The sequence below is a fragment of the Corvus brachyrhynchos genome, unplaced genomic scaffold (assembly GCF_000691975.1).
Source record: "Corvus brachyrhynchos isolate BGI_N302 unplaced genomic scaffold, ASM69197v1 scaffold93, whole genome shotgun sequence".
Taxonomy (NCBI): Eukaryota; Metazoa; Chordata; class Aves; order Passeriformes; family Corvidae; genus Corvus; species Corvus brachyrhynchos.
This window is the reverse complement of record NW_008237273.1, coordinates 993,898-1,008,490: the sequence shown is the minus strand read 5'-3', so window position 1 is coordinate 1,008,490 and position 14,593 is coordinate 993,898. Positions and strand designations below refer to the sequence as shown.

The following is a 14,593-nucleotide window of genomic DNA, read 5'->3' as shown; positions in this document are numbered from 1 at the left end:
TACACTGATCATCTCTTGGTCTACAGCCACCCTGTGGTTTCATGCTCATCAGTTCCTAAATGGGAAACTGTTCCATATAAATGCCTGTTGAGTTTGTTATGTAAGAAAAGCTGTCTGTGCAGCTCTGTAAACTCCCTAAAAAAGAAGTGTTTATTATGGCTTGAAGAACTTAATCAGAACAAATGGTATTTTCTCTCCAAAAGTCACATTCAGGGAAAGCCCTGCAATCCTGTCTACTCCCACATCATCTAGAAATGATCCACAGTCTTGTGAGCCTCCTGGTGCAGCAGGGGCATGACCTCCAATGAAAGGGGGCACAAAAACTCTGGAGTGGAAGTGAATTTAGTGAGGACTGAACAGGAGGAAGTAGTGCAGGGCTGAGCTGCAGCTGAAACAGGCATTCAGACTGGTCTAACTTATTTCCACAGGCAGTTCTACTGGTTATTCATGAAAATTTGTAGGACTCTGCTAGTCACATGTCAGAAATCATCTGGGTAAGATCTGCGTTCAGAAGGTCAATGACCATAAAGAAAGACTGGTAGAATTCATTCATAGGAAAAATTTAATTTTAAATACTGATTTAGGTAGTGTTTGCCTGGTGCAGTACTGCAGTTTTGTTTCCTTCCTTTAGTATTAACTTGACCTCTTTTTTTACATAGATTCAGTTAGTCAGTAAGAAATATGGAAAATGCAAAAGACTGGAAAGAAGAGAAACCAAAATAAATCATTAATCTGCATAGAACCCATTCATTGGCTGCAAGAACACTATCTGTTAAAAATCTGACACTAGTAAGGGAGACTGTGAAAATGAAAATTAAGTTACTTCGGTATTATATACAGTTTTTAATTCATTGAAGGCCCTGACAGTATGTTTTGCATGTTTTTATAACGAATTTCTCTACAAAGTGAAGCATTAAAAATATGTGCTTAACATATCTTCTATTGAGAAAGCGAGTAGTTTTCACAAGAAGACTAAATGCCTGTGGTAGTTTAAACTTAGTTCGATGGACAAGTTGCTAAACAAATGAAAAAGCTGGTACTGCCTCTGCAATTTACATGTTTAAAGGAAGAGCAAGCACGGGAAGTTCTTTCTGTTCCTGTTTCCCCCCCACTTGGGGTGGCGAAGGTTGGGGGCCCCTGGGTCCCATCCCGAAGCAGACCCGAGGCCTTCCCCCAGCACGGTGACGCGGGGCCGAGCCGCCAGGGAAAGCCATCCCGGCTCCACAGGCAGCCGTGACCAGCAACAGGGTTAAGCAACAGCGCAGCCGGAACCTCGCGGCGTGGCTTCTGGGCCCGGCAGGCCCCTTCCATGCAACCAGTGTGGCTCACGTCGAACCAAGTAAAAACATCATGCAGCTGGCAACGAGAGACATGCTGAATTTTCCCCAATGCGGAGCCCGGACAAGAGACAAGATCAACTTCTTAGCCACAACTTACAGGCACCAGATTTCTTCCAGGTCAGAGAGAAAGGAAAAGTGAGATCATGTGAGACGAACCCAACATGGAGGCGCCAGGGTCAGTAACAGAAGGGAAGGAGAGCAGGCGCTCCCAGTGCCGGAGCTGAAAATTCCCCTTGCAAGCCGTGGTGAAGACTAATACAGCAATTTGTTTTCCCTATAATTCATAAGATGAGGTACATGTGGGGATGTAGAAATCCACGTGTAGTTCATGAAAAATACTCATGCCAGAGTATATAGATGTGGTAAAAGACTTCTAGAGATTGAAGAAGAGAGCCTTTACTTTCAGGCTGGAATAGCTCATCCTTAAAAGACTAAACCCCATGTTATTTATGACCCATGATGGCAGTGGGGAAAGATGGCAAGATTCGTGGGAGGGATATTTTTTTTCACTGCAGCAGATTCCGGGCAGACTGTTGTTTGCAAAAGTTGGAACCATGCTAGAGAAGTTCACAGAGAACTGTCTCCTGTGGGAAGGATCCCATGGCACAGCAGAAGAAACTCCTTTCCTTAAACATAAAGAAAGACTCTAAGAAATGAAACACTGATCAAGCCCCGCATTTGTTTCCATTGTGTGGGTTGGTGGAAAGAGGGTGGTACTGGAAGAGAAAGGTGTTCTGGGAGTTTGCTTTAATTTCTTATTATTTTGTTAGTAATAAATCTTCTTCATACTATAACTGTTTAAGTGTGGACCTGTTTTGCCTTGAAGTTTTTCCATTTTCCTCAATAATCCTCATTTCACCTTGTTTTATTCGTGGTGTTTGGCACCTAACCAGCGTCAAACCAAAACAATGCCATAATATATTTTAGGTGTGCATGTTTTTAGCTCTGTCATAGGGCAATCTTTGTTATACTGACTGTGAAATTTGTTGCAAAAAGTTACTAATGTAGGAAGGAAAGATATAGGCACCTGTTGAAGCAGTTTGAAAACGTTCATTCTGAATAAGCATGAAATTATTGATAAATTTAGAAGTCAAACCACTAGTGAATTAAACCCATATGCAAACTGCATCATAAAAAATTATGACAAAAATGACAACCCAAAATTTGCCATTCATCATACAAGTTCTTAGGAGGTCTTATTTTATGACTGAAGCAATTGGAAGAATGAGGCATAGGTAAGTATATACCAATGTCAGGGCATCCATTTCTTACCTTTCTTGACATGTATTTTGATCATCTGATGATGATCAGAACAGTTGCTCAGAACAGGCCATCAGAAAAAATGAGAAGCCACTCTCATATTGAGAAGCAATTAAGAGTATGGCATGTCACCCTTCAATACAGGTTTTCACAGTTTCTCCTTGTTTCTGTTTCAGACATCAAGAAAATTTTTTCCTATCACGTTTTTTGGCTCTATCAGCTGGATTGCATTCTTTTCCTACTTGATGGTCTGGTGGGCACACCAGGTAAGGAGGTGATACTGGTACAAAATAAAAGCCCTGCATTATGCTTTGCACTGTAAAAGATCGTTTAGACACAGAGTCCATCTAGCTCATGCTGGGTGCTACTTTATTTTGGCAGCTGTAGCCATGGATGCCAATCAATACTCACTAAATGGAAAATAGTTCAGAGTGGTGGTTCACCTGACCACAGGACTTAATCATTCTTAAAACATCACAACCATCAGCAACTGCTTGTCAATACCTTATGCTTCTATTTGACTGTCTTATCTCTCTCCTGATACATCGGGAAGTCTGTGGAAACTAGTATTTATCAGATCTCGCCTGGTACTCTCCAAGCTAGTGGCAAGTCCAGGGCAGCTGAAAACATTTCTTCACTACAGGACACTTTTTTCTGTTTTTGTTTACCTTTTGTTTACCTCAACCCTTCCAGGTTGGAGAGACCATTGGTATTACTGAAGAAATCATGGGATTGACTATTCTAGCTGCTGGCACATCCATTCCTGACCTTATTACCAGTGTTATTGTAGCACGCAAAGGTCTGGGGGACATGGCCGTATCCAGTTCCGTTGGAAGCAACATATTTGACATCACAGTGGGGTAAGTTCTACACCAAAAAAATAGTGTCTATTTTAAACAAGTCTTTTGTTCTTAGCACATTGGTGTGGTATTGCCCACAAGCAGCAATCTTTAAAAAGGAGAGTGATGCAAATATGCAGCAGATGTTACTGTGGCAAGTGCTGTGAAGTTTATACATACCTGCATGAAGAAATGGTGTAAATTTGTTGCCTAATCCCTGCTTTTATATATTACAGAAAGGCCTAGGCAAGTGAATTGCACTTTAAAATTGTGCAAGAGCATTGTTCCAAAAAGGAATTTCAAAGCTTTTTATGCTTTTATGAGGTTGCTGTTTGCTTTCTGCTACCACTCATTGTGCTTATACTAGAGCTTTCTTTATAAATGATGATCAGGAACAATTCATTGCAGTATTCAACATTTGCTATAATAACAACAGAAAGTCATTGTCTTGTGTAACTCATTTAGGCTGCTGTTGACATGTGATTAATTTTTTTTTCTATACCTGGCAAATCCCAAATTACAAACCAATTCTCTGTTAACAAAAAGGACCCTTTCAATAGCTCTGACAATGTGAAGCTACATGAGATTGTGCAGAAGTTTACTGTTTACACTTCACTGCTTCATGGCAGCTCTAGGGTAATGATTTGTGGCATGATGTTGTAATTCAAATCCTTTTTTGATCTTTTGAGGTCAAGGTAGATCAGGTTCAGAAACAGTGTAATCTATGCCTCAGCATTTCAAAAATGTGCAGGAAACACACAGATAAATTCTTTGTTCCCACATTCCCATCTTCAACACAGGGTGGAGATACTGAGAATCATGTATATACTTTCAATTTCTCCATCTTTGGTTGATTCTTGCTGTCACACACAAACAGAAGAACATGTCTAGTCATAGTCACAGCGCCAAACAGCCTGGTTGTAGAGGAGATCCTGGTTTTCACAGGTAAAAAATACCAGCAACTGCACAAAGGTGTAAAAAGGCTACAGAAGTTAGAATGGATAGTAAATACCTTCTTATCTGTTAGCTAATGCCAGTACCTTTAGATATGGTAGGAAAACTTGGCCACTTTTCTGTTAATTCAGAAGCATGAAGTCTTTGAAATACCTATACGCAACAAACCTGTAAAATATATGAAAACCACGTCCTCCAACTTGGAATACAGAGGGTGCATTACAAAATTCTTTCTCTTTGCAGTGCTTTCTTACTTTTTAAAAAATGTTTAGTCTTCCTGCCAGTGGAAATGGTTTTGTCCTGCACCAGTCTGCTATGTTTACAGCAGAAATGGCACAACTGAGCTGTAGACTGGTGTAGTTAGTACAGCAGCTGTAATAAATTATTCTCTCCTGAACTGCTTATTGAAAGTTTTAATGTTGTGAGCTTCTGACAACTCACTTCATGCTTTCTAAGCCTGCTAAGCTCCAATCAGTGTCTTAAATATTTATTTCAGCTTGACAACTTGCAGAGGGATATTGTCTCCTTCTGTGGCATGAGAAATGAGAAATGCAATGACAGCAAACACAGAAATAGAAATTAAACTGAAGTTCAATTGAAGTTCACAGTTTTAACAGAGGTTTATACAGTAAATGGGGACAAAGACATTTAAGGGCTAAATTTTGCAGGCAGTGCCTTGCAGAGTGCTGGTTCTTCATGGCAAGGACATGTTTTTATGCAACTTACCCTCCTGTCAGACAGGCTCTTGTAAAGAGTGCAAATAGCTTCTTCTGCAGATGGTGTGAAATCTAGAAACAAATGAAAGGGATTTTCCTCTTCACAGACAGAATGCCAGGTGATTTGCCAGCCAAGGGAAATATAATTCCCCAGTATAATTGGTGGAAGAGTGGGGGGCAAAAATCCCATGTATTCTCCCCAAGAACCATGAGAAAGCTTACAATTTATATTTATGAAAATATTAGAAGAGTTGAAACTCTTCCTGCCTCACTTTATGCAGGAAGCCTTTGGTTGTGTTTTGAATTGTCTCCAGAAAACTCCTAGTGCTCCCTTCTGGACTTCCACAATGTTTTAAATTAATTTTTCTGTTTCTTAACAGCCTTCCTCTTCCATGGCTCCTGTATGCTGTGGTTAACAGCTTCACCCCAGTGACAGTCAGCAGCAATGGCCTGTTCTGTGCAATTGTCCTCCTCTTCATCATGCTGCTCTTTGTCATCCTATCCATTGCTTCCTGCAAGTGGAGGATGAATAAAATCCTGGGTTTCCTCATGTTTGGGCTTTATTTTGTGTTCCTGATTGTCAGTGTCCTCCTGGAGGACAAAGTGATCCAGTGTCCTGTCTCCATCTAGTGGAAAGTGCTGTTTCTTGACAAAAGAAAAAGAAAAATCGAAACAAAACCTATATTAAAGAAAAGATAAATATGTCAAAACGAAACAGAAAAAAAACCAAAACACAATGGAAAGCTTCAGTGGGAATAACCCATGGATCTGTAAATTTCCTCTTCCTCAATTTTAAAAGAGTGAAAGAAAGAAAAGGATACAAAAGGTTCATCTCAGAGCTGAAGAACGACTGCTGTGGACAGTGCAGTTACGCATGAAGGGCTGAGTCCAGGTGCACCGAGGGTTTCTTTGCTGCAGAACATCCTCGCTGCTCAGTAATGGACACACTACGTACGCATGGCAACAGCGAAAGTTACTGCTTCTCCTCTGCCTGCGGTACACACCTGCAGACTTCTCATTCTCTGTAGTAGTATGCACAGACACACAGTGTGCTCAGTTCTTAAAGCTCTCCTCTTCTAAGGGGAATGCTGATATTAACTTTGTGGAGGCACCACCCCCCACACACCCTGGTACAGGATTTTTCCAATAGCCTGCTGAAACTCCTGAGTGGAAAGCATACATGAAGCGATGAGTCACAAACAGGGAAGAGCTTGTACGTCTCTTCGTGTAAGTGGATTTGTATGATATGATTTCAGCAAAGCCAGGGAATTCATCAGTGTTTTGATCATCTGCATCACAGGTCTGTAAAGGCAATCAGCAGGATGTTAATGGTAGTTTTTTACATCTTGCAAAACCCTTCAGGTTCCAGAAACTCTGTCTCTGGCACTGAAGGAGCCATGATGCCTGACCGTTTTGTAACTGGTGCAGATTTTCATTGCATTCTCATGCAAAGACCAGAATGGGGATAATCTTTCTTCTCTAATAGCAACGCAGCATGCAGTGACATCATACAGCTATGTGAACACACTATTTTTTCTAAAGCAGCAATATCAACAGTACCAACGGCTTTCAGATGCTGTTATGATTATGAGTTTGCCTTTTCATGCCAGAATAAAAAGGCTAATTTGCTTATGCATAGTATTTCATACAGAATATAGAAGTAGTTATAAAGTGGCAGCCTAATTGCTAAGTGAATATATATTTTACAGGCTTTCACTATTACTTGGAGTGTAAGGACCTTCACAGCTACATATAGTTATTGCTGGAAGAGATCCCCAGCTGTTGTATAAAGCTGGGGCAGTTCACATTTGCTATTATAAATCTTGAAACTAGGTAGGAGAAACGCAATTTAAATACAGTGGAGCTGCAGGAAACTTACATGAAAATTCTCAGTGTTGCTGGAAGTGTACATGTCTAAAGAAACTCAGGAAGCAGTGAAAATGCAACATCCATTTTCTGAGATACTGACAGAAGGAGAAGGTCCAAACCTTGAGCAAAAAAAAAAAGCCAAGAAGGGAGAAAGCAATTAATGTCCATCTTTCTGTAGTTTAGACTGGAATGAATGTTAAGAAATTATTTCAGATAATCATCATTTGTTTGTTCAAGTCTTTTGTGCAATTAAGAGTTCATGAAGTTTCAGTGCATTTCTGTGACCTGTTTCAGCATTGTTTCATAAATGTATTGTGCTCACAGTGGCAATGCCATGCTCACATCTGTGTAACAGAAGGCTCAGCACATTTTGTCTTGTCTGTTTTTCTCTGCTTCATGCTGTTTGTTTCTCACTCATCCCCTTTGTCCTTTACTGTTACTCCTGTTATATGTGTTCGTATGTAATGGTGTATGGTTAGAAAGTAAGGACTTGACAGAAAACAGTGGTAGAGAAAACAGTACAAAATTCATATTAGGAATATTAATATCATGTGATATCATGAAGAAAAAAGTGAGATATTAATGAAATAAAGGAAGGATACTAGGAGTTGCAATGTCTGCTACTCATATATTGTCCTAAGGTATTAAGTCCTAGCTACATGCAGAATCAGTATTTGATTTTAACCATACCACAAGCAACATCTCTTACTTCTTAATGCTTTTTAGAGTGAGCTTCTCACATTGTGAGCAAAAACTTGTCTTTGTATTCAAGATCCTTCACTGGTCCAGAGTCCTTACCTGTCTTAATGGTAGTGCTGCCTGCCCACCTCTTTAACATTTGTTCCTACGGGTGTACACTGGAAAGGTAGGTGGATAGACATAACTGCGATGCCCTCTACTGACAGGAACAGCAACCTAAAGCAAAATCTATAACCCAAATTCTGACCTCCACTGAAACTTGAGTCTCAAAATACAGAGCTGACTCCACAGTACAGTCTATTCCAGAGGAGTCACCAAATGCTTTTGTTTCTGATGACAGTGATCAAAACAGGCAAGCCTTTCCCAAGTAAGCAGAATCAGAGGAGTGATCTAAAGGAATGGCTGTGTATGTGGGCACTTAAAAAATACTGCAATGCCCAGATTCACTGCTCTGACATTTCAAATCAAGAAACCAGACCAGAACAATCTCTGTTCAGTACAATTTTTCTTTTTTTTTTAACTTCATGCCACCATGGTGTAACAACTCCTACACTGGAAAAGAAAAACTCCTATCTGACCTTCAGAGCTGTAAGAGCACTCTGGTGCACTCTGCAAAGTGAGGGCATCAGCAGCAGAGACTGCTGCCACACTGAGGGCAGGTAGGCAGTAGAGAGTAACTGGCATCGACAGCTTATAGGCAGACCTTTATGTATACCATTAAATACTAGTATCCTGTAATGGCATTTCTATCCTGTTTTAAAATGTATCTCATTTCTTTCCCATGTCTGTTTGTCCCTATCACATATTTATCTTGGAAGATATTAAAAATAGCTTTTTCTCCTCCAGAAGAAGACACATCATGGCTCCCACTGCTTTGCATCTGTAGGGCAGACCATTTTTCAAATGGCTGAATAACTGTGCCAGTGGTATCTCAGATCCAGAGGTAGCAGGACAGATTTCAGTTGTGTGGTGCTTCCTGTGGAGGCTGTCTGTGAACAATGTTTATACTTGCCAAGGCAGCTTTCTACTGCTGGGGTAAACTGTTCATGGACATTTGGATGCTGGTGTGCTCTTTGATTACAAGACAACAGCTCTGCTGGCTGGTAGAGGAGTAGGATGGAGGGAGAAGCTTAGTCCCTTGCCCTGTGCAGAAGGAATTCAATCTTAAACTGGAATGCTGAGAGAACAGCCAAAAGCTGCTCCAACCCAGTGACGGGATGTCAGTGAGTTGTCCAGGCTCAATGCTGCCAGAAATGCACACACTTGTTACAACATTCCTATTTTACAATGACAGCAAATTTCCCAGCATGAAGTGTTTCTCATGGTTCATAATTACTTCAGTGTGGGATCATGAACTCTTCTCAACATTTCACACCTAGAAGCCAAAGTTCAGTTTCTATTTTCTTCAGTCAAAGTTCTGAATGACTTCACTAGGGATCTGGTCCTTCACACTGCCCAAATTCTACAGCGAGCTGGTTGGTGTTGAAGCCTCTTCCACCTGCCTGTATGCCTGTGCTCACTTACTCAATTGTACTGGTGTCTGCATAATCCTTACAAAGTGCAAATGAAAAATGTGCATTATGATAAAGATCCTGTTCTAGCTTAGCACTTTCAGGACACCAGCTTGGCAACACAGTAAGTACGATAAGAATGCAGTTTCAGATTAAATAACCAACTCTCTGTGGCACCATCATCTCTGAACAGAACCAATGTTGAACACAATTTTTGGAAGGGATTTCCGGTAGCATTGGAATAGGATCATGGTTCAGAATGTAGCCAGTTTTAAAGGTTTTCTGCACTAACTTCATTGAAAATAAATATGAGAATGGGCCCCATTGGTAAAAAATACTACCGGAGTTCTACAACTATTCTCTGCTTTCCCTCTGCAGAAGCCACCCTGGTCACAATCTGGTAAAAGCTATAAAAGTGTGATTAAAAGTGTGGTGTGACGATTCTCTCCTTAAGAACTACATGTAGACATGGAAAGATCTTTCAGCAAAGCTCTATGTATTTTAAATTAACTATTTTACTGAAAGCTAGTGCTTTCTTATAGTGCAGACAGGCTCTTGTGTCTGTATGCTTCTGCTTATGTATCCAGTTGCTGTGGCTGACTGCATAAACTTCATGAAGCATAAAGCACGGTGGGTGACAAGCAATCTTATCTAGCTGTCATTTGTTTGTAATGACAATGAACCTACCATATAATTTCCACATATACTACTCTGAAGTAGTTTATGGTCACTGTCACTCATGGTACTGTTGTGTGTGGATATGAAGGTCCACAAAGTGGTAAGTTAAACATGTAGTTAATCCAAGTACTGTGAAAAAATAGATACTTAGGAATATTATTAATGTTTGGGTGTTTTTTAAGGGATTATTTCTCTGGTTGTCTTTTACTTCATTACATATTTTTCAAAAAAGGGGATATACAATGTTTTTTAATTACTAGTCTTTCAGCAGTAATTCCTTAAAATAGCATCTTGTGGTCCATATAACTTATGTTCTGAGTCAAGTATGAGTCTGTATCAGATGGTTTTATTTATTTATAACAAGGAAATAATCCCTTCTCTAAGAACTGGCCCAATGAAATGTAGAAGAGTTCTGCCATTAACCTGGACAAGATAGAGACTTTTCTCTTAGGTTCCCATGTTTCATAAATGCAGTTACATAACAAACCTATTTGTCCTGGGAGCTATGTACAAAGAGATAAATTACATTCACTTGTATTCTTGGAAACAATTTTACCTCTTGTAAATAACAATGACACAACTAACTGAGAAAGAGGCACGGTTTGAGCAGGCAATTCTTTTTATTATTATAGTTAAAGAATTAGCACACGGAAAAATACTTGCAGAAAGTGATTTTGAGGTTATCAAATGGGATAGTTTGCACTCAAAAGTGTGGAGAAGAATACTGCTCCAGTCCTCCAACAGCCATGGGTTTCATTTGTGGTTGATGTTAAAATTATCCTTCTTGGGTCTGTTGCCATCAGTTACAGGAATATCGGTATTGAGATACCCGTCATTTCCATTGGAACTGGGATGAGTCACTTCCAAATTGAAGTTCTGCAATACAGTGCACCCATCAAATACAGAAGTCACATACGGCTCACAGCCCTGTAGTTCAGGCAGGCCATCCTGTAGGTCTGCAGTGTCTTGCTAGGTGTCAGTGTGCAGCATCCCAGGGCTTGTCTGCCTGGATGGGTGCAGACAGTTTGAGCGTTCCCCTGCCCGTGCTCTGCCTGACCAGCTGCAAGCTGTGTCTTCTCCAGAAGTCATGTCGTCACATTAGCATGGCACTGAGCCCATGCCCCAGCCAGCCAGGCGTAGGTCAGCCCCAGACTAGAAGCCATGTAATCCCTCGGAGTGTGGATAGGCCAGACACAGAACTGGCCGTATCGTTCCTACATGAGCCATAAGTGAAACAGCCCAGGACAAGACTGAGTCATTCAAGATTGGTAAATGAACTGTACATTCATGTAGATTTATTGTAAATTCACCCCTCATCAAATACAAAACCAATCCCAACAATGAAATTTGTACATTTTTAAAGATCGTGCACTTTACTATTTTTTTTTATTTTTATTTTATGTCACATAGTTGTCTTAATGCAAAAAGAAGCCATAAAAAACCCAGAAGACTAGTATGGGGTTTCTAAATAAGGGGATCATTAATTTTAAAGTAAAAAATCAATTCCATGTCTCTGTTTAAAGTATAATGTAAAATACTGACAAATAAATGTACAGTAAAGCAGGATCTGGTTTTGCCTTAGTGATGCTGTCAGTAAGTCAGGGGGAGTTTGCTCCTCATACTCTTGAGTTTTCCTGTGGGGCTGTACAAAATGCTGCACACTACCTTTGCAGCAGGGACTCAATCCTGCTACCCTTGTTCACCCCAGGAGAAGGAATACGATGCTCGCAGAGTCAGGCCCAATGAAGCAATTAAATCATTCTGCTACTCTGATGTTTTCTCCCACTGAGATCACAGTAAAGGAAGCTCCTTATGTTTTAGTAAGTTTATAAGAACTGAGTTGCTTCTCCAAAAAGTTTCCAGGGTCAGGTTATCCAGTAGAAATCAATAATTCATTTTAATCCCTTATAATAATTAAGTAATGCCAAAGGATTTCACTTGTGTTCATTTCCATTATCAAGATCTCTGTTGCAGTTTTAATCTTGCAGTCCTGACTCTGGGGAGTTGACTTACATAAATTAAAATTATTTCTGTCACTTAAGATGGCAAGATCAGGACATGGTATTGTCATGTGAAAATAGTAGTGTGTTATAACTGACAATCAGATGCTATTTTTGTAATAAAGCTTTTTTAGCATGTTTGTTTCACTTTGTAGTTTTCATACTCTTATCATCTCTCAGTTTCAACCTATTGTAAGAAAAATCTGAAGTCCCCCATCTGTACTCATTTCAAACTTTAAAAGTAAAAATACATTGCCATGTATTTTATATTTTGCAAGTCCAGGCAACCCCCTGAAAATTGCAGTTTTTCTCCTGTGTTTAAGTGTATGGATCATTATTCACTAGATGAAACTCTTGTATCTCTAAATCAGCATTTTCTCTGTGAATATAAGTTTGTATATAGTATGAAAGTTACCTTTATTTGTACATGGGCTCTTGGAAATAATCCCTTCTATCAAGGTCCTACTTCACTGTATCTACAGAATGTTTCACTGTGGCGTGTACACTTTCTCACCTTACCATATTAACACAGAGTTCTTCATACAAATCACTTTATGTAATTGAGTTGTCTAAGTGTGAATAACAATAACAACAATAAATACTAATAAAAAGAGAGTGTGTCAATTTGCTCAGTATCTTTTGTCTTAATGGTCTTGGGTTTGCTGTTACTCTGAAAATAGTATTCTAACTACTTTCTCCGGGTTCAGAGATGATCTGCAGTGCTGCTTGTCATTATCAGTGTTCAAGCTGCACTGCTTGCCTCTTGTCATGTCCCAGTGGTACCTTCTGTGTATACAGAGAGTAAGGAAATTGCGTGTCTTTCAGTGAGCTTAAAATTTTGTTAGACAAGGATTTTTCTTCTACAGCCCAATGTGAGTTCAAACTACCTGGAGTTGTGTATGTCTGGAGCCGTGTCGTTCCATTCAGGATCAAGTTCCCTTAGGTTTCTTTACTGATACATTTGATCACAAGATGTTTTAATTCGCATTCTTTACTTTGACACCTTGTTTAATCACCAGGCTGCACAGTCTGTTGTCCTTACCAGCTAGGCTTTTTCTTTTTTTTTAAGTCTGTCCTTGGGTGAATGATGTATTTAAATAAAAGAATGATCTTCAACAAATGACAGCAAAAGAAAGTCAATAATACTAAAATTTGCCCATAATCAACCCAACTTTACATCTTCACAAATTACAAAAAGTGGACATTATTACTTAGTATTTCTCCCATAGTAGCCCCAAGAAGTCATCCTCCACAGTGAAGTAAGGTGGTTTTTGTGAGGCATAGTGCCAACGCTGAAGGTGGGAGCTCAGGAGAGAGATTTTTCATTCATCTTTAACCATACTAGAGCCTTAAAATTTTAGATTGGAAACAAAAGAAATTTGCTGATAGCCTAGCAGTTGAGAATGGTGATTGTCCTGAGACATTCATGCCTGCCAAACAACAAAAAACAAGGTCAAACACATCCTACAAAAAACAGAGCTGGTGTAGGCTCCAAGTCACAAAGGCACATGTGGGATGTTTTGAAATTTAGATTGGAGATAGAGAGTTTGTAAAAAGACATTTAGGCTTTATCTGAGAAGTGAACATGCATACGTACACACAGAAGTGTTCATAGCTTTGCTCTATGGGTGTGTGTTTTCTTACCCTACTGCTTGCTAACATTTGATCCCTTCCTCAAGTTCAGTGACTTTTGTACAGTACAGGATTTTAAGTCCTTCAGTACCACAGCAGACCTTGGTGGTATATGACTGGGGTGAGCAGGGAGAAAAGAAAAACATACTATATATCCACCGCAATCCTGCCTGGGGGAATGAAGGCAAGTTGCCTTGCCAAGTGTCCACAAGCAAGTACTTCACTGCCTTATCTGTAGTGCTGAAAAAACGGTTCATTGTTACTTTTTTCCTTTACAAATAGTTGCATTTCGATTGTTTATTGACAAGGAGAAAAGCAATGTGCATGTTAAAGCTGAGTTAAAACTTTCCTTCCCTGGAAAGACTTCAGAATTTCCCTTTTAAACAAAGAGTTCCTTTTCCGTCAACACATATCTCAGAGAAATAAATGTTTGTGCCAGAAACTTTCAAAGAGTACAGAGAGCTAGACTACAGATTTTAGCCCTGAAGAGATGTTTTGTCATCCCTTCATCTCTTATTTATGCAAATTTTCACATCACAGTTTGCACATCATATATATGTTGTGGATAAGGGAGGATTTTTTCACATGATGATGAGGTACTAGCAATTAGTTGTAAATCTACAGTATTGCTTCTGAGGCATCAAACCCAAACTGAACCATTTCTTATTAGCTAAATATGAGGATCGGCAGAGAAGTTACCAGCATCCTGTAAGTTTAAAGCACACCAAATAGGATGTTTGAGCAATAGTTTTACAGTGAATGAAACTCTGAATGAACAAGAAGTGTCCCACAAACCTTTGGGTTGCTTCCAAACACTTATCGCCTGTCCACCAGCAATGGCGAGTAAATACCAGCCATCAGCTACAACTTTCCACTAACTGCTGATAAAAATGTGTGAAACTGCATGTGCTGGTTCTGCTGTACTGGAGGATTGCCTGTAGTGGGGCTGTGTCAGAGCTGAAGAACAGGTATTACTGTATCCCGCAGCCGTAGGGAGGAGAGAAGATCCAACAGGCAGGAATTGTGCAGCAAGATTGATTTATTTAATTATTTTACAAACTCTTTTATAGACTTTTTTCTTCATAGTCTAATTGG

At 39.7% G+C, this 14,593-nt stretch overlaps 1 protein-coding gene across 2 annotated transcripts in view; it reads left to right on the top strand.

Moving 5' to 3' along the window:
* Nucleotides 1-12,494, top strand: part of SLC24A2 (solute carrier family 24 member 2) — a 114,005-nt gene extending 101,511 nt beyond the window's left edge. For both annotated transcript variants that reach the window (XM_017730598.1, XM_008630854.2), the window contains exons 7-9: nt 2,777-2,866; nt 3,294-3,460; nt 5,490-12,494. In XM_017730598.1, coding sequence (XP_017586087.1) covers nt 2,777-2,866; nt 3,294-3,460; nt 5,490-5,739 — 507 coding nt within the window. In that variant the 3' untranslated portion in view covers nt 5,740-12,494. The remainder of the gene's footprint in view (nt 1-2,776; nt 2,867-3,293; nt 3,461-5,489) is intronic.
* The last annotated feature ends 2,099 nt before the right edge of the window (nt 12,495-14,593 follow it).